Genomic DNA, 27,190 nt, shown 5'->3' with positions numbered 1-27,190 from the left:
AAAAACAAGTCATTTTAAACGATTTTACGCTATGGAAATTTTCCTTCCTCTTCCCCATACAAACACCATGTATGATTGAGTTGCATTCAAGAGAGGAGTCGGGAGCAGCAGCAAAGAGGCTTTTCAGCTGGATGATTTTGCACAGAGCGCTTATGCTGGTTTATAATTTGACCAGCCATTGTTTCTGGTGAGTGATCTCAGAGCATATGGTGAAGGAGCAGAACGGGTGTCAGTGCACTTGGATGGATGTTTCACTGCCGATCACCGTTTGGATTCATATAACTTATATACTTTTTTGAAAAGGACTTTTTTTGATTATATATGGATTCACCTTTCTAATATTTTTTTGGACATTCATTAGATGCTTTTTTACTGCACAGATTATTTTCGCTTTGTTATATTTGTACATTTATTGATAGTTTGATTGCTCATCAATTATTGTTCATATTTCTGCAGCATTTTTACATTTATTAGATGTTTTCCTCTGCACTAAGCACTTTTGCAATTACAGCTGCAAATCTTTTTGGGTATGTCTCTTCCGGCTTTTTACATCTAGAGAGTGACATTTTTGCCCATTCTTCTTTGTAAAATAGCTTAAGTTCTGTCAGATTGGATGGAGAGCATCTGCAAACAGCATTTTTCAAGTCTTGCCACAGATTCTCTATTGGATTTAGGTCTGGACTTTGACTGGGCCATTCTAAAACATGAATATGCTGTGATCTAAACCATTCCATTGTAGCTCTGGCTGTATGTGAACCTCCAGCAAAGTTTTAAGTCTTTTGCAGACTCTAACAGGTTTTCTTCCAAGATTGCCCTGTATTTGGCTCCATCCATCTTCCCATCAACTCTGATTAGCTTCCCTGTCCCTGCTGAAGAAAAGCATTCCCACAACATGATTCTGCCACCACCATGTTTCACGGTGGATATGGTGTGTTCAGGGTGATGTGCAGTTAGTTTTCTGCCACACATAGCGTTTTGCTTTTAGTGCTGACCAGAGCACCTTCTTCCACATGTTTGCTGTGTCCCCCACATGGCTTCTCGCAAACTGTAACTGGGACTTCTTATGGCTTTCTTTCAACAATGGCTTTCTTCTTGCCACTCTTCCATAAAGGCCAGATTTGTGGAGTGCATGACTAATAGTTGTCCTGTGGACAGATTCTCCAACCTGAGCTGTCGATCTCTGCAGCACCTCCAGAGTTGCTATAGGCCTCTTGGCTGCTTCTCTGATTAATGCTCTCCTTGCCCGGCCTGTCAATTTAGGTGGGTGGCAATGTCTTGGTAGGTTTGCAGTTGTACCATACTCTTTCCATGTTTGGATGATGGATTGAACAGTGCTCTGTGAGATATTCAAAGCTTGGCATGTTTTTTTTATAATCCAACACTGCTTTAAACTTCTCCACAACGTTATCCTTGACCTATCTGGTGTGTTCCTTGGCCTTCGTGATGCTGTTTGTTCACTAAGGTTCTCTAACAAACCTCTGAGGGTTTCACAGACCAGCTGTATTTATACGGAGAATAAATTACACGCAGATTGACTATATTTACTAATTGGATCCATATATATTTGGCACAATTTTCATATTTTTGGTTTTGTATGCCACCAGCATAAAGTACAAATTTTAGGAACTGCAACCATTTTTATACACAGTCCCCCTATTTTCAAGGGCTCAAGTGTAATTGGACAAATGAATATAATGTTAAATAAAATGTTCATTTTTAATATTTTGTTGAGAATCCTTTGCTGGCAATGACTGCCTGAAGTCTGGAACCCATGGGCATTACCAGAGACTGGGTTTCCTCCTTTCTATTGCTTTGCCAGGCTCTAACTGTGCTGTCTTCAGTTGATCTTTGCTTGTGGGTCTTTCTGCCTTTAGTTTTGCCTTCAGCAAGTGAAATGCATGCTCAATTGGGTTGAGATCAGGTGATTGACTTGGCCATTGCAGAATATTCCACTTCTTTTCCTTGAAAAGCTCCTGGGTTGCTTTTTGTTGTTTTGGAACATTGTCCATCTGTACTGTGAAGCGCCGTCCAATCAACTTTTCTGCATTTGGCTTAATCTGGGCTGACAGTATATCTCTAAACACTGCAGAATTCATCCGGCTACTTCTATCCTCTGTCACATCATCAATAAACACCAATAACCCAGTGCCACTGGAAGCTATGCATGCCAATGCAATCACACTGCTTCTACCATGTTTTACAGATGACATTGTGTGCTTTGGACCATTAGCTGTTCCAAGCTTTCGCCACACTTTTTTCTTCCCGTCATTCTGGTACAGATTAATCTTAGCATTATCCGTCCAAAGAATGCTTTTCCAGAATTGGTCTGGCTTTTTTAGATTTTTTTTGGCAAAGTCTAATCTGGCTTTTCTATTCTTAAGGCATATGAATTGGTTTGCACCTTGTGCTGAACCCTCTGTATTTGCTCTCATGAAGTATTCTCTTGATTGTAGAGTTTGACAATAATACGCCCACCTCCTGGAGAGTGTCCTACACTTGTCTGAATGTTGTGAATGGGTTTTTCTTTACCATAGAGAGGATCCTGTGATCATCCACCACTGTTGTCTTCCATGGACGTCCAGGCCTTTTTATGTTGCTGAGCTCACCAGTGCATTCTTCTTTCCTCAGATTTTACCAAACTATTGATTTGGTCATTCCTAACATTGATGCTATCTCTCTGATGTATTTGTTTAATTTTTGAAGCCTTACAATGGCCTGTTTCACTTGTATGGAGAGCTTCTTTGAACGCATGATGTAGGGTCACAGCAATAGATTCCAAATGCCAATAGCACACTTAGAATCAACTCCAAACCTTTTACCTGCTTAATTGATGAAGAAATAACAAAGGAGTAGTCCACACCTGGCCATGAAACAGCTTTTGATTCAATTGTCTAATTACTTATGGTCCCTTGAAAAAGGGGGAGGGGTTGGCTAATCCTAATAGCTGTAATTCCTAAACCCTTCCTCCAATTTGGATGTACATACCCTCAAATTAAACCTGAGAGTGTGCACTTTCAGCCCATATCCATTATATAACTATAGCTTGAATATGTTTTAGTAAATACCTGAAAAATCTAAAATTGTGTCTGTGTCCAAATATATATGGACCTAAGTGTAGGTGACTTCTGAAAGCTATTGGTTCCACTAGAATTTTTAGTTAGGGGTATCAGAGTAAAGGGGGCTAAATACAAGTGCATGCCACACTTTTCAGATCTTTATTTGTAAAAAAAATTGAAAATCATTTATCATTTTCCTTCCACTTCACAATTATGTGCCACTTGTGTTGGTCTATCACATAAAATCTCAATAAAATACATTTACGTTTTTGATTGTAACATGACAAAATGTGGACAATTTCAAGGGGTATGAATACTTTTTCAAGGCCCTGTATGTATGCAGTCAGCTATTTTGTGTTTTTTTCATTGTAATCAATTTAAATTATTTTGCAGATATCTGGTTTCAGTTTGGCATGGGTATATATTTGTTGATCAGTGTAAACAAAGAAAATATATACAGTATTTTCACTATGATCCATTACATCTCCAAGGGGGTAAAAAAAAATTTTATGCACTGTGTAAAACGTGTATTTTTATAGAGTTGGAAGAGTTTCTGGCTTAACCCCCTTTGTTCGTTTACATTTTTCTCCCCTAGAAAGCAAAGAAATAGACAATGTATTTTTCTCTCCATTCAGAGGAGAAAGCACACATAGGGGTGGGCTTTACAGTGACTGATCATTGTGATAGCCAATCAGGAGGCTATCACAGCGATCAGGTGACAGGAAGCCAGGCTTTCTGGTTCTCAAACGTTAGTACAGGAGCCCGGTCCCTATGCAGGTAGCATGATGTGCAGCTCACTACCAGCACAAAGGCAGGTACACCCATAGACCAATTTGTTAAGCATAGTAATAGTGTGTTTCTAAGCAGATCCCTGGAATGTTTTACTTTATTTAATGATCATTGTGCCTTCTATCTCATTCAATGGGGAAATGAAAAAGGTCAAAATAATGTATTCATATTGCTGATGGTAGAACAAAAATTCCCACAGTTTCACCATATTTTGACAAATAATCCAGCCAGATTTATTTTGTGAAAAACAGAAAAGTGTTAACTGCGCTAACCCCTATGTTATATTAAATGAATTAAATAACACCACTCCTATTATGACGGTGAATATATATGTGGGGTAATGAAACCCTAAAAAATATATTCTGCATATGCATTTTATAATAACATTTTCAAGAAAAAATCCATAGTTTTGAGGCAGAGGTCTAAATGACATATATGTGTTTTTGGTTTTCTCTCTCCCTTACAAAACACATATTTTTGAGTTACATTTTTTAAACATTTTTAACCTTTTTTTTAAATTTTGTAAAAAATATTTTAAAAGATTTTGAAACATATATGTAGGCTAATAAAGATTATTATATCAGGGGGTTTTAAGTTTGAAATGTTCATTTTGATATAGGAAAACGAGAATTGTAAAAGCCTCGCCAGCCGTTTCCATGGGGTGACCCCGGTGAGTTGAAGGAGATGACTATTTCATACATTAATATAATTGCACCTGGGTATGGATCAAAAATGGTAACAGAAATTAAAACTTCCGGAGATTACAAGAATGGGGACCAATAAGGGAATAGCACAGCAGGTAAGGGTAAAAACAGTAGTTAAAATGGCGGACCGATCGCTTCCGGTATAGCAGGGAAGCAATTGGTCTAGTGCACTGGGTTTGGGGGATAAATACAGCGACGTAGCAACACAATAGCAGCTTCCTGATGACACAATCTTACTTGCGAAATGCGCAGAGGCTGCTGGGAAGAATACTACGTCACTTCCCGCCGGGCGAAAGCGAGGCTTGAGATCCATGCCGCCATAGGAGATACACGCCGATACTTTCACCCTTTTGAAACTGCCGGATAGGCTTGGTGTCGGCATATGGGCACAGCCAAATGTGAGTTTTATAGTCTCTTTTTTTTATAACCTTTAAATAAATAGTGCATACATACTGCGCAATGATCATGGTTTATTTTCTATGAGGACGAATATCCCTTGTACCGATACTATTGGGAAAAGCATAGGCAAAGACCCTGAGTGGAGTGGTTATGCCATTAATGAACCAAAGGCGTGTTGACACTATATCTGGTGAGTGGCCAATCCATATGGTGGTGGTGTTGTCACAATATTGGTGGAATTAGCTGCACGGAACCATGGATGGGGATAGAAGCACACAGAAGTAGTTTATTCACATTGGAGAGTTGCACTGGGATTTTATATTTTCTTAACCACTGGAGAGTTGCACTGGGACTTTATATTTCCTTACCCACTGGTAACAATTAGCTGGGATATTTAATCCAGCAGAAACACTGGACATTTATTTTATTATTTATTATTTGATTTAAAATTATATTGATGGTGTGGTGTTGTTTTGGTGTATCACTTAAGGATTAATATTGTCATATTTTGATGTGATACAGGTATTGGTTATAAAGTGTATAGTGGTATATTTTGTGCACACAACATATAGATAGATAGATAGATAGATAGATAGATAGATAGATAAGATATATATATGTAGATAGATAGATATATCTATCTATATCTATCTATCTATATATAGATATCTCTCTCTCTCTCTCTCTATATATAGATATATATATCTATATATAGAGAGAGAGAGATATTTTAGGGTTTCATTACCCCACATATATATTCACTGTCATAATAGGAGTGGTGTTATTTAATTCATTTAATATAATATAGGGGTTAGCGCTGTTTTCTGTTTTTGATTTTTCACTCCACCCAAAGATGGAATGCATTTTTGATTGCAGCAAACAATAATTTCACATTAGTTAGGTTACACTTATATAATTTTTGTATTTTTTGCGCTGGTGGCTCACATATTTAAGATTTATTTTGTGGATGCTTTACAGCAGTTTAAAAAATACTTTCCACCTATTTTTTGCCTTTCCTTCAGGGGCTGCACTGTTGTTCATTTATTTCACCATATTTTATCTACAGTACGTTTAGTTCCAGGTTTACAATCTATCTGTTTTCTTTAATTCAACAGTGTAACTTCTGTTATCAATCTGTTATAAACGGAGGGAAAATCAGGTGAGAGATTGTAGAAACACTTGCGGGGTATATTGAAACAAAAAGCCATTTCATTTTTATTTAAAAAAAAAAAAACGTGGATTTCATTTGCTTTTTGAAAACATAGTTGAGTACCTTTATCTCAAGGGCAACATCTTTTCTGATTTCGACATAAGGTTTTCTGATTTGTTTTTTATATCTGAGAAAATCACTGTTTATCTTCCATGCAAAATAATAATTTGAGAATGAGACACCAAGCTAAGTGGGATTCATACTCTTCACCTTCAATCCACCACTAATAAGCTGTTCACCAAGGCTGTCATCCTATAACTAGGTTCCTGTCCCAATCTGATCTCTAGAGAGCTAGTTAAAGTTGGTGTTGAAATTTAGCAGCAGTTCCAAGAACCCAATCTGTATGCTACTAGCTTTACTCCAAATGACTAATTCATAGAATGAGTAGTTTACTTTATGAATGAGATTACCGTATATGTCCCAGCTTTTGTAATATTAATTTGGGGTTACTATACAACGTACTTTGCAAGTTTTTAATATTTCTATTGGTGTAAAATTAACAGCTGCAATTTCATACAGGGCCTCATTCTTAAACGTGTCTAAAGATAGAATAGCTCTTGTTTATAGTAGCCAATGGGATTCTCTTTCATTCTTCCTTACTATGGTGACTAATTGAAATGTGGACTGTCCTTATGGTGCGCAAAGTGAGCTGCTGGTGTTACATACAAATATATGCATACGTCCATAAGTTTTCTCTAGGTTTCTACTGATTGCCAGTTAGCTTCAAGACTTGCTAGAGTTATCCTACATCCTTAAAACATCTCAAGGGTCTTTGTATGACAACTTGGATATGTGTTGTTTATGTTGTGTACAAATTTACACTGTATATAAAAGTTGTAGTTAGTAAATGTGAATATGATCTACTTTGTACTTTACAATACAGTCTCTATTTACTTTGCGTTGTATTCAGTTGGGGTATATTTTTCATAAATTAAATCTGTTGCCAATGCTTATCCTCCCTTCAATTCTGAACTACAGGCTTCATGTATAAAAAGGGGCAGGGTATATGGCAGGGTTCACCATAGTACATTTTTTTGCTGTCCGGGTTCAATTTTGATACAGATTTTATTTGGCTGGATCTTGAAGCACATGTTTCTGTCCTGTTGCCAATGATATTCTACAGCTGAAAAAAGAAAATTCAAGTAATTGTTGTAGTGTGTTGTTTTGGACATAGACGCTAGTCTGAATATTGAAAAAATTCTAAAATTAGATTCGCTCCATAAGGTGAAAGCTGAAAAGAGTAGATTGTTGGTTGGATAAAATGTGCAAAAACATAAAAAGATGATCCTAAAAATTGTGCAATAAAGACAATGAAGTCAAAAATGTGCAAATGACAATATGATAATCTGCAACAATTGTGCAAAAAATAGTCCCATTTAAAGTGCAGGCCCATCCGGCTTATAAAGTGACATCAAAAATATATACATCCAGCAGTGTAAAGAAACAGTTCATCCAAAAGGTGCAAGTGCCGAATATCCAGGAAGATATCACCATCCAAGGTGCGCAAAAAAGGTTTGCCCCAGCCTCTCACCTCAACCAGATAGAAAATGCACCCTTCTGCTAGATGCTGCTTCCACAGCAAACGATCGACGTCTACCATCTCCAGGAATATGTGACACTCAGGGGCATATACCGATCAGCTCATACACATGTAAAGAAAGAGGGGGGCTCCATAGTGTAATATATCAAAGAATATTTATTTATAAAAATGTAGCAACTTACAGTTGAAGTTTAAAACAAACAGCGTTAGAACGTGTGGAACTTCCGGTCTCGGCCGCGACCGGAGGTGACAACACCTGGCTCTTTCTCTGACGCGTTGTGTCACTGCTCACATGACTTCATCGAAGGGTGAATCACCCTTTGATGAAGTCACGTGAGCAGTGACGCAACACGTCAGGGAAGGAGCCGGGTGTCGTCGCAGGCGAGACCGGAAGTTTCACACGTTCTAACGCTGTTTGTTTTAAACTTCAACTGTAAGTTGCTACATTTTTATAAATAAATATTCTTTGATATATTACACTATGGAGCCCCTAGGCTCTAGGTAACGCAATATACCATGATGAGCATTGTTGGAGATAAGGCACTGATATTTCTGCCCTTGGTATTCTTTGACTGGTGTCAGGAAGCAAATAACAGTGGGTATAGTATTTTTACGTAGACAACATTGTGGACCATGCAACTTGGCATCCTGCATTAAAGTGGTAGTAAAGCATGCGCGTGAGTGACGTCATTGCAGCTCAGCCAGTCAAATGGCAGCTGCTTGCGAACCCAGAAGGAAGACCAGGTAAAGATAGAAGCCCCGACAATGTGCTGCTGGAGGGCTTTGTTTTCAGGCAAGTCATAAGGATTAGTAATAGTCATCGTTAATTGAGAGTGAAGTTCTGCTTTAGACCCCTTTCACACTGGGGAGCTTTGCAGGCGCTGCAGTGCTAAAAATAGCACCTGCAAAGCACCCTGAAACCTCTGCTGTCTCTCCAATGTGAAAGCCCCGAGGGCTTTCACACTGGAGCGGTGCGCTGGCAGGACACTGGAAAAAGTCCTGCTAGCAGCATCTTTGGAGCGGTGAAGGAGCCGCTTCTAAACCGCTCCTGCCCATTGAAATCAATGGGGCAGCGCGGTTATACCGCCGGCATAGCACTGCTGTAGCAGCGCTTTGCTGTGGTTCTTAACCCTTTCTCAGCCGATAGCGGGGGTTAAAACCACCCCGCTAGCGGCCAAATAGCGCTGCAAAAACGACGGTAAAGCGCACTAAAAATAGAGCGCTTTACCGCCGACGCCACCCCAGTGTGGAAGGGGCCTTAAGGTAAAACAACGCAGAAGAATAGTCCTAGCAGCCTGTTTGATCAAGTCAATCAGGGTATATAAATATTGCCAGAAACCAAGTGTAGTTGTTATCCTGCCATACAAGTAATGTATAGTAAGCAAAATATGTAAATGAGGAATTGGAACCCAGCTGGTGTTGTACCAGTTATTCATACAGTTCATTCTCAGCTTACAGAGGATTAGGTACATTTAAGTAGTCCAACGGCATCCCTACCAATGGCCAGTCAAAGTATATTGCATTGATATAGCATTGTCACTGTGTCACTTCTGATGCAAGATCTTTACCATCAACAACCACAGTAGAAGGGGAAACAATTTTTATTAAAATAAACAGTCAACCCTGGTTCACACTAGAACACGGTGTGGGAAACCTACGACCCATGCGTGTTTACCTCAACTCATTCAAAATGCACTGCTCTTGTGATCTTCAGAGAGTGTCAGGGCAATGTAAGAACACCCCAGATGCAGGTTGCAAAACAATAGTGTTACAAAAGTAGTGCATACACTACTTTGGTGCGATGCTATATAAAATATGGAGAAGGCTGGGACTTCTTTTTGCCGTACTTAATGTTTTCAATAAGGTAAGTGCCACAGTCCTCCACAGGGTTTTTTTCAGTTTGAACTTTTGTTTGGTAGATGTCCCTGGGGACTCCTGGATTTAGCCTGTAAAACATGGGAGCATGAGGCCACAGCTCACAAAAGTGTAATTAAAAGCATTGCTCAGATGCAGAATTGCTTAGTGGCAGAGAACAGAAGTTAGGATGTCAGAGACATATGCAACTCAGATTCGGGAGGTGAGAGTGTTCTTACGGTAAAATCAAGAAGTGTTTTAACAATTATCTGGCCTCGCTAACATATTTTAGCATGACAATGTGACTGAGCCTCATGCTGAAGTGAAGTTAAGGCCTTATCGGGTACCTTAAGGGCAGAGAAAAGCAAACAAATGCACCTTGTGTCCCTGTAAGAATAAAAAAATATATTTTTACTACTCCAAATTTTAGGTAAATGTAGGCAATAGATGCTCATTGTCCTAGGCCTGCAGTATTGAAATGTATGGACAAAAATTGTGGCGTCCATGGGATATCTGTTAATATGGGAACAAAGGAGAATTAAAAAATAAGTATTACTTTGATATCCATGTCTCCTTTGTACAATAAGTCTTTGTATAAATAGTTCTTTTTTGTTCTACTTATGGAATTCTTGATTCTGTAAGGAAATCCGCTCAATTTGACTTCTAAAATACTTGTCAGTTTTTTAATGCAATATGTACTCGCATTTATCAAAGAAAATGCTATTAGACATATGCTTTTGGCAAATAAAGGTCACTTCAGATTAGATTGGTTTATCCCCTTATTGTTTTGTGGTCTTTCAGCACAATTTAAGTTGTGTTGGGTTTTTTGCTTGCTTGGGTATTTTTTCCAATGTTCTTCCAGATTTAATTTAAAAACTTACTCCTCCAGGCTAAGGGAGTGAATAAACAGGATTTATTTCTTCCAGGCACAAATGATTAAAACAACTGAAGCACTTCTATTTCAGGTTATAAACTGTGTATGTCTGCCTTTTCCACTAGATATAGATATAGATGAAATATGTGCCAGCTCACACGAGTGTACATTCAAACGATTTTACGTTCGGATTTTGTCATTGCTAATAACTAAGGTGACGCTTGGTCTACATGGTTGACGTGATTGCTTATTTTTCTGCTTATGACTTGAGGTTTTGAATTATTGATAAGCTCATTGTATTTCTAAAAAACAATAAATCATGCCATAACTGTATGTTGTTTTGTCTACAATGCATAATCTGTCCATGGTCAAAGCTGGATTGCATGCTGCTGTTTGCATATTTCTTGAAAGGGATCATGCTGTAGATGTTGTTGTAAGATCTATATATGGTCAGTTTATTTAAGTGTTTTAATTGTACTTTGTTTTGTATTCACACTCGGAGTGCACCCACACAGCCAATGCAGCATGGACACAGTCACTGTAATACTTCAATTTCTTACTATCACATCAACCGTGGGGTTTTATTACCCTGCACCTCATGATTGCTGGCTCAATAACAGATGAGATACACAGAGATTAGAACAATTTCTTTCTGCTAGGAAATCTGTTTTTGGATATAATAGAAGAAAAAGTATAAATAGTTTTTATAAAAAAACCATTGAATCTATTCTTTCTAAAACCACAGTGAGGATTCTTTTTGGTTACACACATTGTTAAGCGTGACTCTACTTTTCTGACCTACACTGAGAGACGGAACAGGAAATGGACACATTGTGTTAATATTTATCACCCATTATTGTGCTTGTACAGAATCAAAAGGTATTTCAAATTGTTGTTATCAGGAAGTATAGAAATGGCATAATAAGCACTTTGTGTTCAGCAGAGTTTTCCAGACAGTTGTCGTCCGTTTTTTTTTTTTTTTTTTTGTTTTTTTTTTTGTTTTTTTTAGTACCCATGTCTAGTAATTTAAGCATTCGTCTCTTTTACCAAAAACTGTTTCTTGGGTTATATCAGTTTTAAGCCATGTGGACTTTTAGAACCTAATACAAGCTGTTTGTTTTCAGCAGTACTTGGTGGGTTTCCTGATTTTCAAGGAGTAAACCTGAAAAAGATAACTTGTAAGACCCCAGAAAAGCATTGGAATATTTTATAAGCACTTAAAGTGATTGTAACCGATCACTTTGTAAAACCTATTCAGTTTAAAATAGAAATGAAAGGCAAAACATTTTTTGTATAGCTATAAAAATACATTATAAATACCTTTTTTCCCTTTTTTTATAAGTGAACACATTCCCTCTGTTCTCAGCTGCATAAGAGCTGGGGGGAGGAGAAGCAGCAGTACACCGAATGGAGGAGGGGGTGTTTCAGGACAAGTCTGATCATTGGAGGAGAGTACACTGAGTTCCCAGCATAGCTAGAGAACTGACCATGGTGTGCTCTCCTGCCTAGTGTGGTCCGTTTTTAATAGGAAAGCAAGGGGCCTAGCAGGATCTCAAGGGATTTCACATAAAGGAAGTAGTACAAAGAGAACCGGATACTTTCTCGTACAAGTACATGGTACAGCAGGCACATATAAGGAATAGGAAGTAATGGGGTAACAAACGCTTTAAGCTAAAAGAAAGGGACAGGATATAAAATAACCTGGCTGCAAACTCTGGCATGCTCACACTTGGAATATTATGTAAAAAAAAAATCTTCCATCTGCTTGGGTTGTATGTGCTATAGCTTTTTTTTCCCTTGCTTTTAGCTTTTTATATATAGGTTCTGACTGTGTCCTGACAATCTGCAGCTAGAACCTGATAAGTAGTAGAAAGCTGACATGATATTCTTGGTCCATAAATGCCTGCCAAGTGGCTAAATTCAGAAGTAAAACATTAAAAATCCTTTCCGTTGATTTAGATATTTGTAGTAGTAGAAGCCGTATAGAGGACATAGTGATTAATTTACAAAAATGTAAATTCAAATGTCTGCACAAAGAGTTATCGATAAGTCCCTAGCTGTTTCCAAATCATGTTTAAATCATAGGTTTCTGAAACATACAAGTTTCAATATTGCCTCCTTTAACAGAAGGTTTGATTGTTATTAGGCCCCATTTACACTTGTGCGACATGTCATGTGACTTTGATCCCAAATTTCCCTATGAGTATCGTTCATATCTGTGCGACTTCAAGTCAGTTCCTGCACTACTTTGGTCCGCCTTTCATGCGACTTGAGGTTTATACACAATGTAAACCCTGAAAAGTTGCATCATATAGATGCAATTTTGATGCAATTTTGGATGAGTACGACTTGTGCAAAAATGAAAAATGTTGTTTTTGTTTGGTTTTTTATTATCTAACGAATGCCAAATTTTCACTACGATCCGAAATCGAATTGGTTGAAAATTAATCAACCGATTTGAATTCTGTGTAAAGAAGAGCTGTTTGTTAAGCAGCAGGCCAAGAAGCCGGCCGCCGTGTCTTTAACAACCGATGACTTATCAGCTGTCAGTGAGTTTCCCCACTAATAGCTAAATGTAAAAAAAAAAAACAATGAAAAAATCTTCAAGGTGTCCCCCTCAAAATCTATACCAGACCTTTATCCGAGTGTGCAGCCTGGCAGGACATGGAGGGGGGGACTAGGAAGCACCCCCCTCCTGAATCATACCAGGCCACATGCTCTCAACATGGGGGGGTGCTTTGGGGGTGGGGGCTCTGCCCCAAAGCACCTTGTCCCCATGTTTATGGGGACAAGGGCCTCTTCCTCACAACCCTGGGCGGTTGTTGTGGGGTTCTGCGGGTGGGGGGCTTATCAGAATCTGGAAGCCCCCCAGATCCAGGCCCCCGATGTGACTGAGTATGGGGTACATAGAACCCCTACCTATTCACCAAAAAAGTGAGTAAACACAGTACACAGGTTTATGACAATTCCTTTATTAAAAAAAGTTAAAAAAATGTCCTCCAAAGTAGATCCATAGTCAATCACGCCGTCTGCCTTACCGAAAAAATTAAATAAAAACTCCGGTCCCGACGATCGCTCTCGCGGGACTGCCTGCTTCGTCGTGTGACAGCTCTTAAATACCTAATGGGCGGGGCCATGCTGTGATGCCACTGGGAGTCCCCACCCCCTTGTGGCATCACCGACCCAGCATGCCATCAGTCTGCGACGTTACAAGGAGTGGCCCCGCCCTTTAGCTATTTAAGAGCTGTCACACGGCGGTGCAGGTAGTCCGTGGGAGCAATTTTTTTTTTCCTTTTTCGGTGCTGCGGGTGGCGTAATTGACGATGGACCTACTTTGGGGGACGTTTTTATTCATATTTTTTTTTTTTAAATGTCAAATCCTATGTACTGTTTACTCACTTTTACACTTTTTCGGTGAATAGGTAGGGGTACTATACCGTACCCCATACTTATTTACACATGGGGGGGATCTGGGGGGATCCAGATTGCGATAAGTCCCCCGCCCACAAACCCCCGCAACCACTGCCCAGGGTTGTGGGAAGAAGCCCTTGTCCCCATCAACATGGGGACAAGGTGCTTTGGGGTGAGGGGGGGTGGGGCAGATAAGGGTCTGGTATAGAATTTGGGGGGGACCCAATGCCTTTTTTTTATTTTAACGTAGTGGTTCCCCTTAAAATTCCTGAAGGGCCTGGTATGCATGGGGTTCTTTTTTCATAATGCTGGCATTCTTTTTTTTTACATTCAGTTGTCAGCTGATCGATTATCAGTTGTTAAGGACACAGCTGCTTAACAACCAGTTATTCTTCACACAGAATTCAAATCGGTCGATCAATTTTTGACTGATTTGAATTCTGATCGTTCTGAAAATTTGGAATTCGATAGAAAATTTTTAAAAAATCTAGCAAATTTTTTATTTTTGCACAAGTAAGCGGCACTCATCCAAATTCGCATCAAAAAAGCATCAAACTCCTGTCAAGTCGCAATGGAAATAACACCGATTTCAAAGTAGCACAAGTGTGAATGGAGCCTAACTCCCTTCTAAAGTTGGTGGTGTCAGCGGGGAGTGTAAAAAAATTGAAAAACTTTTATGCCCTGTACACACGACCGATTTTGCCATCGGAATAAACTCTGAAGGTTTTTACGACGGAATTCCGCTCAAGCTGTCTTGCATACACACGGTCACACCAAATTCCGACCGTCCAGAACGTGATGACGTACAACACGTACGACGGGACTAAAGAATGGAAGTTCAATAGCCAGTAGCCAATAGCTTCCGTCTCCTACTTGCTTCAGAGCATGCGTTGTTTTTGGTGCGTCGGAACAGCAAACAGATGAACGTTTTTTCCGATAGTAATTTGTTCCGTCGGAAAAATATAGAACATGTTCTCTTTCTAAGACCATCTGAATTTTCGACAGATAAAGTCTGATGGGGCATACACAGGGTTGGAATATACGATGAAAAGCTCTGTCGGAAATTCCTCTCGTGTGTACGCGGCATTAGATGTGTTTCTTATTGAACACAATGTACAAAAAAATTTGTGCATCCTTAAAAAATAAAATGGTTATTAAACTTTGATCTGAGCAAAAAAGGTAACCCTAATCTAAAATAAACATAAACATTTCATTTTACTCAGAGGAAAGGGTATACGTTGATGAGATGATTATATCAAATTTCAAATGTCTTTTGGGGTCTTCTTTATATATTGATCCATTGTCTTCTGGTTTTTGTGTTGTGGACACGTTGGATTGCCTAAAAAGCCCTTTGGGATGGCTACAGTATGTGTGATTCTTTGTGCCATGTGTGTTCAAGCTTGATGCTACATCTGTGCTAGTGTGAGAAATGCAAGCAACTGCTCCAGAGATCTGTAAACCAGTGTTCCACCTTTCATGCCCTATACTCTCCTGTGTATACAGTGCGCCCCATGCTCATAAGTTTTATTTTTTTTTTGTTTTTGTTTTTTTACAATCATGCTTTCATACCCATCATTAACAGTTGTGCATTTTTGTCTAGATTTGGAGTGATGATTCCTGCTAATCATTATTTTTAATGACCAAGAGAGTAGCAAGAAGAAAGAGAAGAAGTGTAAAATTCTTTTCCATTAACATTCATTAATCCCACGTCCCTCTTTAAATTGCCTCTTATTCAGTGGTCATCTGTGTTTGATTCCATTTGTAGGCCTATCCATTGACAAAGGTCTTTCTATTTCTCCCTTACTTATAATATTTTTTTATATATTACATCCTTAATCAGCTATTTTCTTTCTAAATATTCTGTCAATTCTTTTTCTTTACGTGCAAAAACCTGGAGAAGTACAGAGACAGACGTGTTTTAATATAACATTTGTATTTCATTATCTAGAGATCAAAGATTTCTTTTTTTACATTGTCCATTTAGGATCTCCATCATGTTACGTGTACATTTGTGTAAATTTGCTTCCCATTTTGTCTTAATTTCTGCATTTCGATTGGCAATATTAGGATATAAGTTTGTACTGGTATCTTTTTTTTTTTTTTTTTTTTAATATTTGATATGTCAAAAAGTTTAGATTTCCGAACAAGTAATGTTTTCATTTAAATAAGGTCAGAACCTTTGTTAGTATTCACTATAAAAGATTACTGATATTGTGACATGAGTCCCTCCCATGCTTCACCACACAAATTGTCCATCCTAATTTCCAAATATAATAATTAGTCTATTTCCTGATCAGATCCAAATTTTCTATTACATATATTTTGTTCCTGTAAAGTTTAAATTCCATACACCCCATCCCAAAATTTTCATGAAGCAAAAATACAACGCAATCTAGGGAGGAATTTTGAGGTGTGCATATTTTTATCAGTCAATAAATTATTTACACAGATAAGCCCCTTTTCACACAACTTTGAAACCGTGTGACGTCAAGTGATTTCAAAGGTGCAAGTCAGTGCGATTTCAGGTGTGATGTGGCTTACACTTGTGCGACTTATGCACACGTCTATGAAAGTCGCACTTGAAATGGCAAAAAATTGTGCAGTAACCTTTTTTTCAAATCGGTGCGGCAACATAAAGTCGCACAGATTTGATAGTTCCATTGCCGACAATAGGGTGCGACTTGTCATGCGCTTTGGACCTGTCAAATCGCATGACAAGTCGCACCGGTGTGAACGGAGGTTAAACACTTCAGCCCCGGAAGGATTTACTCCCTTCCTGACCAGAGCACTTTTTACAATTTGGCACTGCGTCGCTTTAACTGCTAATTGTGTGGTCATGCAATGCTGTACCCAAACAAAATTTGCGTCCTTTTCTTCCCACAAATAGAGCTTTCTTTTGATGGTATTTGATCACCTCTGGGGTTTTTATTTTTTGCACTATAAACGGAAAAAGACCGAAAATTTTGACCCTGTTTTGGAAAGTAGACACCCCAAGCTATTTGCTGAGAGGCATGTTGAGTCCATGGAATATTATTATATTTATATTTTTATTTATATTATATAAAATAATATATTTTATTTATATATTATTAAATATATTTTATATTTTGACACAAGTTGCGGGAAAGTGACAAAAACTCTGAATCTGTGATAGGCAGTGAAGAGTGAAATCAAAAATTTAAGCCCTTAGAAAGCCTTAAGGCGGTGCTTGGTTTTCGGGGTCCCGTACGCGGCTAGGCTCCCAAAAAGTCTCACACATGTGGTATCCCCGTTCTCAGGAGAAGCAACAGAATGTATTTTGGGGTGTAATTACACATATTCCCATGGCATGTTTGAGCAATATATCATTTATTGACAACTTTGTTAAAAAAAAAAAAAATTGTCTTTTTCCCGCAACTTGTGTCACAATATAAAATATTCCATGGACTCAACATGCCTCTCAGCAAATGGCTTGGGGTGTCTACTTTCCAAAATGGGGTCATTTGGGGGGGGGTGGGGGTTTGAACTGTCCTGGCATTTTATGCACAACATTTAGAAGCTTATGTCACACATCACCCACTCTTCTAACCACTTGAAGACCTAAAGCCCTTTCTGACACTTTTTGTTTACATGAAAATTTTTTTTTTTTTTGCAAGAAAATTACTTTGAACCCCCAAACATTATATATTTTTTTAAAGCAAATGCCCTACAGATTAAAATGGTGGGTGTTTAATTATTTTTTTATCGCACAGTATTTGCGCAGCAATTTTTCAAACGTATTTTTTTGGGAAAAACACACTTTTTTTAAATTTTAATGCACTAAAACACACTATATTGTCCAAATGTTTGATGAAATAAAAAAGATGATCTTAGGCCGAGTACATGGATACCAAACATGACATGCTTTAAAATTGCGCACAAACGTGCAGTGGCGACAAACTAAATAAATATTTAAAAGCCTTTACAGGTTACCATAAATAAATAAAAGAAGCAGCGCTGTAAACCAAATTGTGATAAATGTCACAATAGTGTTAAATAATGCATAAAGTCCATAATGTGATCAATCAAATCAATACAGTTCTAACAGTGACAATCTTCAAGGTGAAACGGATGAGGAACCCCAGCTTGGGTCTCTTCCAGAATTAATTGACAAATGAGACTGGATAACCTTCACCGCACCACTGTGATATGAGTAAAATACGCGCTTACCAACTGGCAAGCTTAAGAAAGCTTGTGACCTTAACCCGGTCGGGGCCTTTTCTTGAGATGGGGACACCGCTAAACCGCTCCTTAGACCGTGACTGGACCACTAGCCTCCATAAAAAGGAACCTGGATGCGGGAGATGCTAAACTCCTATCTAGGAGTTGTTCTCACAGATATTGCCAGATATGATACGTCTCCTCCTGAGTCAGAGTGACAGTTTCTCTCTACGCTAGGTGGTCCCTTCACTCGACTCAAGTCCAAGCAGCACTGACAGTCCTGCTCCCGGCTTGCCTTGCTCCTGTCCTGCTGACCCTCACACGAGGCTCTGGCCGCTCTGGAGAGAGAGAGAGAACAATAAAACGACAACTATTTTTTTTTTTGTGTGTGTTTTTATTAATTTATTTATTTATTTTACACTTTTTTTAATAACTTTAACTTTTGTAACTGGTACCAGGTTTGGGTCTCTCAAAATGCGATGGCATCTTGGGAGACCCTGTGAAAGTGTGTCCTAGTCTGTGCAGTTCTGTACCCTACGCTAATACTCAACTAGTGTATGGTAGCGTTGAAAACATTCACCAATGCATAGACCAGGATTGTCAGGACAGGAGGGACAATAATACCGGGTGTCACGCCTATATCCGCGCTTGCTGCAGACACGACATCTTCTTTGGGGGACTTGTTGGGTAGGGGTACTCGGGAGGACATAAGGAAAATGCCTCTCATGCAGCCGGCTTACTGCATTTGGTTGGGGAAGGTGAGGTGGAGCACCGTCTGGAAACAGAAGGGCTCTGACGATCTCTTCCTGGAATTTAAGGAAGGATCCAGTCCATCCTGAAGCTCTGTATAGCACATGAGCGTTCAGCAAAGCCAAATGAAATAAATAAACAGACCCTTTTATTGTACCAGCGTCTGGCCTTACGGCAACTAGGTACGGCGCCAACAACTGGTCGTTGAGGTCCACCCCTCCCATATTTTGGTTATATATTCGTGGACACAGAGGGGTTTCTCCACAACACCAGTAGCCGTAGTAATTTGGACCGTCGTGTCTGCATGAAGGGAGGTAAGAACGAAAACATTCTTATTATCCCACCACTTCAGAGCGAGCAAGTTATTACACTGCAAGCAGGTTCTCTCCCCCAGCCTAAGACGGGAATCTACAAGCCGCTAGGGAAAGCCCCGGCAATTAGGTTGCACGGTGCCACATGCTCCAATCTGTTGATCAGAAAGGTGACTAAAAAGTGGCACGCTCGTGTAATAATTGTCCACGTACAAGTGGTACCCCTTTCCGAATAAGGATGACACCAAGTCCCACACAATCTTGCCAGCGCTTCCTATGTAGTCAGGGCAGTTTGTCGGCTCTACGTGGCTATCTTTGCCCTCGTAAACCATAAAACTACATGTATAGCCTGTGGCCCTGTCACAGAGCTTATACATCTTGACCCCATATCTGGCACGCTTGCTGGGAAGGTACTATTTGAATGACAAAGCGGCCAGAAAACTTAATCAGGGACTCATCAACGCAGACAACTTGATGGGGAGTAAACAAGTCTGCAAAACGTTGGTTGAAGTGGTTTACGAGGGGCCGAATTTTGTAGAGCCGATCGTATTCAGGGTCTCCACGAGGACAACAGAGTTCATTGTTGTTGAAGTGCATGAACAGCAAAATCTGCTCGTATCGTGCCCTGGTCATGGAGGCAGAGAACAAGGGCATATGGTGAATTGGGTCAGTGGACCAATATGACCGCAACTCACTCTTTTTAGTTATGAACATGTTGAGGGAAAGGCCCAGAAAGATCTTAAATTCGGAGACCGTAATTTGTCTCCAATCTCTGGCAAGGGAGGACTGGGGAATAGTGGCGATGTGTTGACCAGCGTATTGGTCCACAATAGATCTATAGAGATCTTCGGTGAAAAACAGCGAATAAAAATCCAGTGGCGTAAAATCAGCTGTTTCCACCTGAATGCCGGGTTGGCCAGTGAATGGGGGAAGTACGAGTGCTGCAGAAGTGGTGGGTTCCCAATTCGGATTGGCGAATGCAGCAGGAAGGGCACTATGGGCATGACGGGCCTGTGTTTGTCTTCTTGGTGGCAGCGGGACACTACTTGTGCTTGCCACCTCGCCAGCTTGAACTGCACTTATGGGACTCGCCACGTCACCAAGTGTTACTGCAGTGCTGGATGTACGACCAGGGTGTACTAGGCCGCTGGTGCTTGCCAGTTCACCAGAAGGAATAGCGGCGCTAGTACTGCTCTGCTCCATACGAGAGCCCTGCAGTTCTTGCACTTCAAGGACAGAAGAAGAAGTTCGGGTCTGGTACGCCTGACCTTGGCAGGGACTACAACTCCGTTGTCAGAGCTATCTGTCATGGAGCCGCTGTCCTCTACAGGATTGTATTCTGAGCCTGAATCTGACAGATGAGTGACTTCCTCTTCACTATCTGTCATGCTCAAAAACATGTAGGCCTCTTCACTAGTGTAACTTCGATTTGCCATTTTTGCTCTAAATTTAGGGGTACACTAGTGAGACTCACAGGCAAAAAAGCTCCTGACTGTTAGCGACTGTATCAAAACGCTACCAACAAAAACTGTTAGCGATCGCAGGGATCAGGCCTGACTCTGCGAACGCTGCAGTTATGTGTGCTTAGTGTTTTGTAAGTGACAGTGATCGATGGATACTGCACTGGGTGGGCTGGGCAGGGCTGAGCCGAGGGACAAAACGCAGGTGCTAGCAGGTATCTGGGCTGATCCCGCTAACACTGCGTTTATGGGAACCCTAAACTGCTGGGGATGCTAGTATAGATCGGATCAGATATTGATCAGTTCAGATACTATAGCACTAAGGGAGGTTTATGCTGCGTGCGTGGGTGTTAGCGGTACTGGCGCTAACCTGACGCTGCCTGGGGCGACGCAGACCTTATCTGACCCTAAAAATGTAACTTATATCACCGTCGGGCAAATAGGGGGTTAAACCTTTATTAGGTAATAAATGGCGGGTGCCCTAAAACTATAATAAACAAACTAACCAGCGTCACCCGTAACAGTTATACGGTGATCGCTGGTGAAAGGGTTAACTAGGGGGCAATCAGGGGGTTAAAACCTTTATTAGGTAGTATATGGGGGTCCCTGTCGCTATAAATCACTGACGGCGAACCTATATACTTACCTCCCTAACTAGTGTCACCAGTGACACTAATACAGCAACCAGAAAAACGATCGCTTAGTGACACTGGCGACGGGGGGGTGATCAAGGGGTTAACCTTTATTGGGGGGGGGTAGGGGGGTGTCCTAGACCTAAAGGGGCTAATACTAACTGCCCTACCACTTATAACTGTCACAAACTGACACCAATGCAAAAAAAAAAAACTGCTATTTGTGTCACTGTGACAGGGGGGTGATGGGGCGTGAAAAGTGTGCCTAGTGTGTTCTACTTAAAGTGTAGTGTTGGTGCAACTCACATTGATGTCTTCTCTCGTCGGCCCCGGAACAAAAAGACCAACTCGAGGAGAGATGACATCACTTCCTCTGCCTCTGTTTACATTACAGAGGCAGAGGAATGATTTAATTGGCCGGGAGTGATCACGAGGGGGTGGCCACGAATGGATGGCCTCCCCCTCACCTCCGATCGCCGGGGTAGAAATGCCGACCGCCTCGGACACCGGGGGGGGGTCCGATTGGACCCCCTGCCCGCGGGAGGCAAGTAACGTACCTGTACGTTACTTTGCCTGCCCATGCCATTCTGCCGACGTATATCGTCGTGAGGCAGTCAGCAACTGGTTAAAGGATTGCGGTAGTCTTGGAAATAAAATAAAAAAAAGTGGCCCAATAGAACCAGGCCTTCAGCTGCTGTTCCTCCTTTCACTTCATAGTTGTGGTGAGCTGCTCCATCAGGTGGATCTCTTTGATTACCGAGAACCATTGATCAAGCGAGGGGGGCTCAGTACACTTCCACCTCTGAGCTATACAGACCCTTGCCGTATTTATTAGATGCACTCCCCCTGGACCGTCATTCAGCACGTTCTGTGATCATGGTAAAGGGCTTTTACCACCTGATCAACTATATCCAATCAAAGCTGATCACAATTTTAAACAGTTGTCAGTTATTGGGTCTTCTTGCCTCACGCGCTGTCACAGCATGAGGAGAGGAGAGCCAGTAACCGGCAATCCTGATGGGGGACATATACTCAAGTAATCAGGGCACTGATCATCAGTGCAGCCTCATCAGCGTTTTTTGTATGTGTAGCAAAAAAATAAAAAAAACAGTGGTGATTAAATACCACTGAAAGAAAGCTCTATGTGTCTCATAAAAATAATAAATATTTCATATGAGTACAGTGTTGCATGACCATGCAATTGTCATTCAAAGTGGGATAGCTCTGAAAGCTGGAAAAATGGCCTGGGCATGAAGTATAAGTGCCCAGTAAGCAAGTGGTTAATATATAAAATGTATTTACTATTTGCCCTGTTGATTGTGTTTCTCTTTTTTTTTTTTTTTTGCAGGTAGCTTACTTGAAGATATGAGCAACGAGTCAGAAATGTCCCATGTTCATTACAATTAAATGTGGTAAAAAGAATGAATGTAAATGACCAAGAAGACAAATGGCAGCTGTCATATTATTGGAAACACAGATGAGAGGCTGTCATCTCGGGCATACATGAGAGTTCTATTTTTTGGCCAGAATTCTCTGGAGAATAATAGATAACCTTTAAAAAGAAATGTGATCCATAATTCTGCAGGGATCCCATTATCAAATTCCCAAGCCTGGTTAGATCATACATAGACATTCCTAACGATAAGCTCCAGGTTGTAGAATGTCCCTAAAATCACCTAAGTGTCATTATAATTATAGTGGTCTGCTATTGCAAGAGATGTAGAGTCTATACCATGCTAATGGATGAATTTTCTCTTTATCCAACATTCTCTGCATTCTCTACTTCTGCTTTTACTTTTCTAGGTGCAGATATTTCAAAGAGCAGTTTGTAGTTCTCTAATACTTAAAGTAATGCAGATCCAGGCAAGCCTGTTTTGGCTGATTATGTCTTTATTACATACAGTACAGTACAGTACATACCTACCTAATCATACTTACTATGACTAACACATGTGAGTCAAATGCAAAATCAGATTAATAAGAAGCTGTGTGAGACCTAGACATGTAAACTGAGATAACTTTACTAGCTGTTAGCTCGTACATTTAATTTTATTATCTACACCTTCAATACTGCCAGGGACCATCTTCTGCTGATTAGTCACTAAAGCCAATGGCATTGCTTTGCAAGCATTCTGAGCTTCCGGTTTACCTTGTCTCCAACATGAGGAAATGGAAGGGGACATCAGTAAAGTTTAGGGCTGCAGTAGATCAAACATAGTGGTTTGAACTTTCTGCTTGTTTGAACATGCATTTTAATATACTGTTTATGTACCTTAACGGTCAGCTGTATTTACCCAATTTAAATTGCTTTACAAGTTTGTTTTTCTAAATGTGTGGAAATGCAATTCAACACAGAAAAAGACAGTGTTTGAAAACATTCACGTAATAAATGCCTGTGTGTGAGTTCTTTAAAGAGGATTTTGAATGGTAATTACATATGACACACACTGGTGAAATCTAGTATTATGACACATTGGTAAGTTACAATGATTCTGCATGGTTGTGAATGGTCAGATAATTGTGTACATTTCCATGGCACCATACAGGTCTCGATAGGGATGTAGGTCTTAACCTGATATTTACTATCATGCTTGATGTCATTGCCTTGAATCTAGTTCGGGGTGCGCATCTCAGAAATGTTCTTGCCTAATACAGGGGATTTTTCATTCTGCGTGTATTTTTAGATTATACTTCTGTGTTATGTGCTGAGGGCTAGTGTTCCCTTCTTGGCCTACACTACCCTACCCTGACCGCGGCCATGGGAAAATGCAAAATGTGGTAAAAACGTAAACCACATTTTAGCTGTGCTTTGCTTTTTCCTGCGACCGGTGGTCAAAAAGTTCCTATCCTGAACGTGATCCTTCAGGAGAGGGAGGTTTAACCTCACCTAAACATGGCAGTTCCTAAACTCTGCTAAAAGCCTATGTGTACATACAAACATAGGCTTTTATGGAGTTGAGTTTAGAAGCTTTGGCAAAAGCTCCTAAATTTAAGTTTAGGAGCTGCCAGTGTACATGAAGCCTTAGCCTGCTCTCTAAATTTTCATAGTTTCAAATGGTTATGTTGAAAAAAAGACACAAGTCCATCGACAAAATGAAAGAATAAATGACTAAATTGAAAACGTGCCATAACAGAGCCCTATACCTACTGTTAATCCAGAGGAAGGCAAAAAAGACATAAGCCATGGTCCAATTTACTCCTTCCATATATTCCTTCCTGGTTCTCTAAGGCAGTGGTTCTCAACTCCTGTCCTCGGGACCCACTAAGCCCCGGTTCACACAGGGGCGGCACGACCTGCACACGACTGCCATGGCGACTTGCAAAACTACTTCTGTATAGAAGTCTATGCAAGTCGCCCCCAAAGTAGTACAGGAACCTTTTTCTAAGTCGGAGCGACTTGCATCGCTCCTATTAGAATGGTTCCATTGTACAGAACGGGAGGCGACTTGTCAGGCGGCTAGGTCGCCTGACAAGTCGCCCTTGTGTGAACCGGCACTAACAGCTCAGGTTTGCAAGATAACTGAAATACATCACAGGTGATATAATTTGCTGTTCAGTGATTGCAGTATTCTAGTCTGCATCTCCCCAAGGTAATACTTAAAATCCGGCCTGAGGACAGGAGTTGAGAACCACTGCTCTAAGGCAATTGGCCATTTCCTGGATCAAAAAAACTTATTTTTTTTTAAGTTAGAAATGTTAATAGCCAGTTATATTTTGTGCATTTAACACATTCATACCATACCTAAGAGACACAAATAATGTTACACCCCACTTCTAATGATGTCACTTATAACTTGTCACACTTTTGTACTGTACGCATTATCTTTCCTCTGAAATAAGCTTAAAATGGTGATAAGATGTTTGCATAGTAACTGGCTGCAGTTTTTTGCAGCGCAGCATGCAGAACGGCGTATATTGTGCTGCAGTGTACACTGGTTTTGTACGTGAAAGGAGATGCCATTCCCAATAAATGGCACCAATGCACAGAACATGCATTACCGGATGTTCCATTAGTGCTTGGAGTGAATGACCTATAAAACAGTGTACATATAGGAATTGAAAATAAATCTAGCGGCACTTTACCGTTGACTCCCCACCGCCCCGGTTTGAAAGTAGCCATATTGGTCAGTACAATTTCCATATCATCCTTGTAACAGCTTACTGATTAAGCCATCTAACAGAGGTTAGACTTTTGGCTGTACTCATTAAGATGGGTGAATTATTTTAACTCTCTTCCTTATTTTATCTCCTGCTAATTTACCCTTAAACATGTTCAATTCACAAACAAAAATATTTATGTGTAAAATACTTATTTTTCCATATAAAGGGACATTTAAATGGTAAAAGCCCTACTTTTTCATAAATATTTAATGTCACTAAGAGCCCTATTAAAACTGAGAGGATACTGCTATCTACTGAACTCCACACTGTGGCCTGCATTCTCTGTACCATTCATAAAATGCAGACTGGGATGTGCAGCCTGTCTCGTGAAATGTTGCTAAAAGAGCTCCATAAAAAAATATTGGCCAAAAAAGAGATTTTTTTAATTGAGCTTTTATATGTGGGAAAAGAAACCACAGAGGGAATAAAACCTTTACCACAAACACACAAAAGTTTCATACCAGCATCTGACAGTCAGTCCAGGAAAGACAAATTTTTAATAAGCTGTAGCCAACTAAGTGGAGATTGAAAAAGTTTCAATTTTCTCTTTAAATTATGTAAATGTCTGCAGTTGTCACTTACATGTTTCTATGACATCTTTAATATTGTGTCAAAGCTGTTTCCATGTTATTGGCATTATTGCCTGTGTATCTTATTTTGTAAAATAAAGCAAACCATTTCTAAAGTACCGCATCTGTGTTCTGGACTGTAATGAAGGATTTAATTGCTTGATTAGTAATGTGATCTGCTGCATTAGCTGTTTTTTGTGTGTTGATGTAGATGCACATAAATCAAGATGTACATCATACAGCTTATATATATTTCTTATGCACTGATAGACATGCTGTACAATATTTGAAGAATCATGCAGGCAAAAATATATTTGAAGCCAAATGGAACCTGTTATAAATATAACGTTATCTTACCAAAATTGTGACTACTACTATTACAGGAAATGCATTCAATTTTGACTTTCAAACTTGAAGGAAATGGTATTTTAATCACATCTAGGCTGCCATATTGCAAGAAACCACGTTTTTTTTTTCTTCTTTAGATCAGTGTTTCTTAACCTTTTCCCAGTCAGGACGCCCTTGAAAAGTACTTTAAGTCTTGGAGCACCCCAGTCTAAGGCTTGGTTCATGTTACTCCGTGTCGCAGTGCGCACACAAAATCACATTTGTTCCTGACACGCAAACAAATGCTCTGCTTTTTAGCAAACACACTGGGTGACGTTAATTCTTAATGATAACCGTACATTGGCAAACACAGGGTGTTTTTGGTGCAGTGCAATTCTTAGAAAAGGGTCGGGGACTTTTTCCCCTGCATTTCTTTCAATTAGTTTTTATTGGAGTTTTAACATATTACATGTAAATCTTGTCAGTTGTTATATTTTATAGAAGGTACACGCAGGCACCTCTGAGTTAACACATGAAAGCATAAAACGAACCATAAAAATATATTTATATATAAGTAGAAGTAAAATAATGAAACCCTTAATTTTGCTTGCACCATCTTTAAGATTAAATTTAGTCATTCTGTAACTTCAGAGCTGTAAACATTCTCAGTATTATAATTCTGATAATTTGAAAATAGAATCCCAAATGTTCCACGTACCTTACGTTGAAAATTTTAAAGCCTTGGTTGTTAATTGCTAGGAATTTCTCATAGTAGTAGTGGGAGTTAACCCTTCTAATAACTTCAAATACATTTAATGCATTGGATGTTTTACAAGCAGAAGTGATAGCATTGCTGCAATGAGAATATGGGACACTACAGTCTTGTACTGTATGGGAGTGGAGTCTATTGTCCGGTTTAAAGGAGCCAAGTGTGGGGTTGGGTTGGTTTGTATACCTGTGACTT

The 27,190-nt window shown here is 39.8% G+C and overlaps 1 protein-coding gene across 2 annotated transcripts in view; it reads left to right on the top strand.

Moving 5' to 3' along the window:
- The window catches only part of UBE3D (ubiquitin protein ligase E3D), a 341,867-nt gene extending 315,852 nt beyond the window's left edge, over window positions 1-26,015 (top strand). For both annotated transcript variants that reach the window (XM_073626864.1, XM_073626863.1), the window contains one exon: window positions 22,518-26,015. In XM_073626864.1, coding sequence (XP_073482965.1) covers window positions 22,518-22,521 — 4 coding nt within the window. In that variant the 3' untranslated portion in view covers window positions 22,522-26,015. The remainder of the gene's footprint in view (window positions 1-22,517) is intronic.
- The last annotated feature ends 1,175 nt before the right edge of the window (window positions 26,016-27,190 follow it).

The sequence above is a fragment of the Aquarana catesbeiana genome, linkage group LG04 (assembly GCF_042186555.1).
Source record: "Aquarana catesbeiana isolate 2022-GZ linkage group LG04, ASM4218655v1, whole genome shotgun sequence".
Taxonomy (NCBI): Eukaryota; Metazoa; Chordata; class Amphibia; order Anura; family Ranidae; genus Aquarana; species Aquarana catesbeiana.
This window is presented reverse-complemented; position numbering and strand designations above follow the sequence as displayed.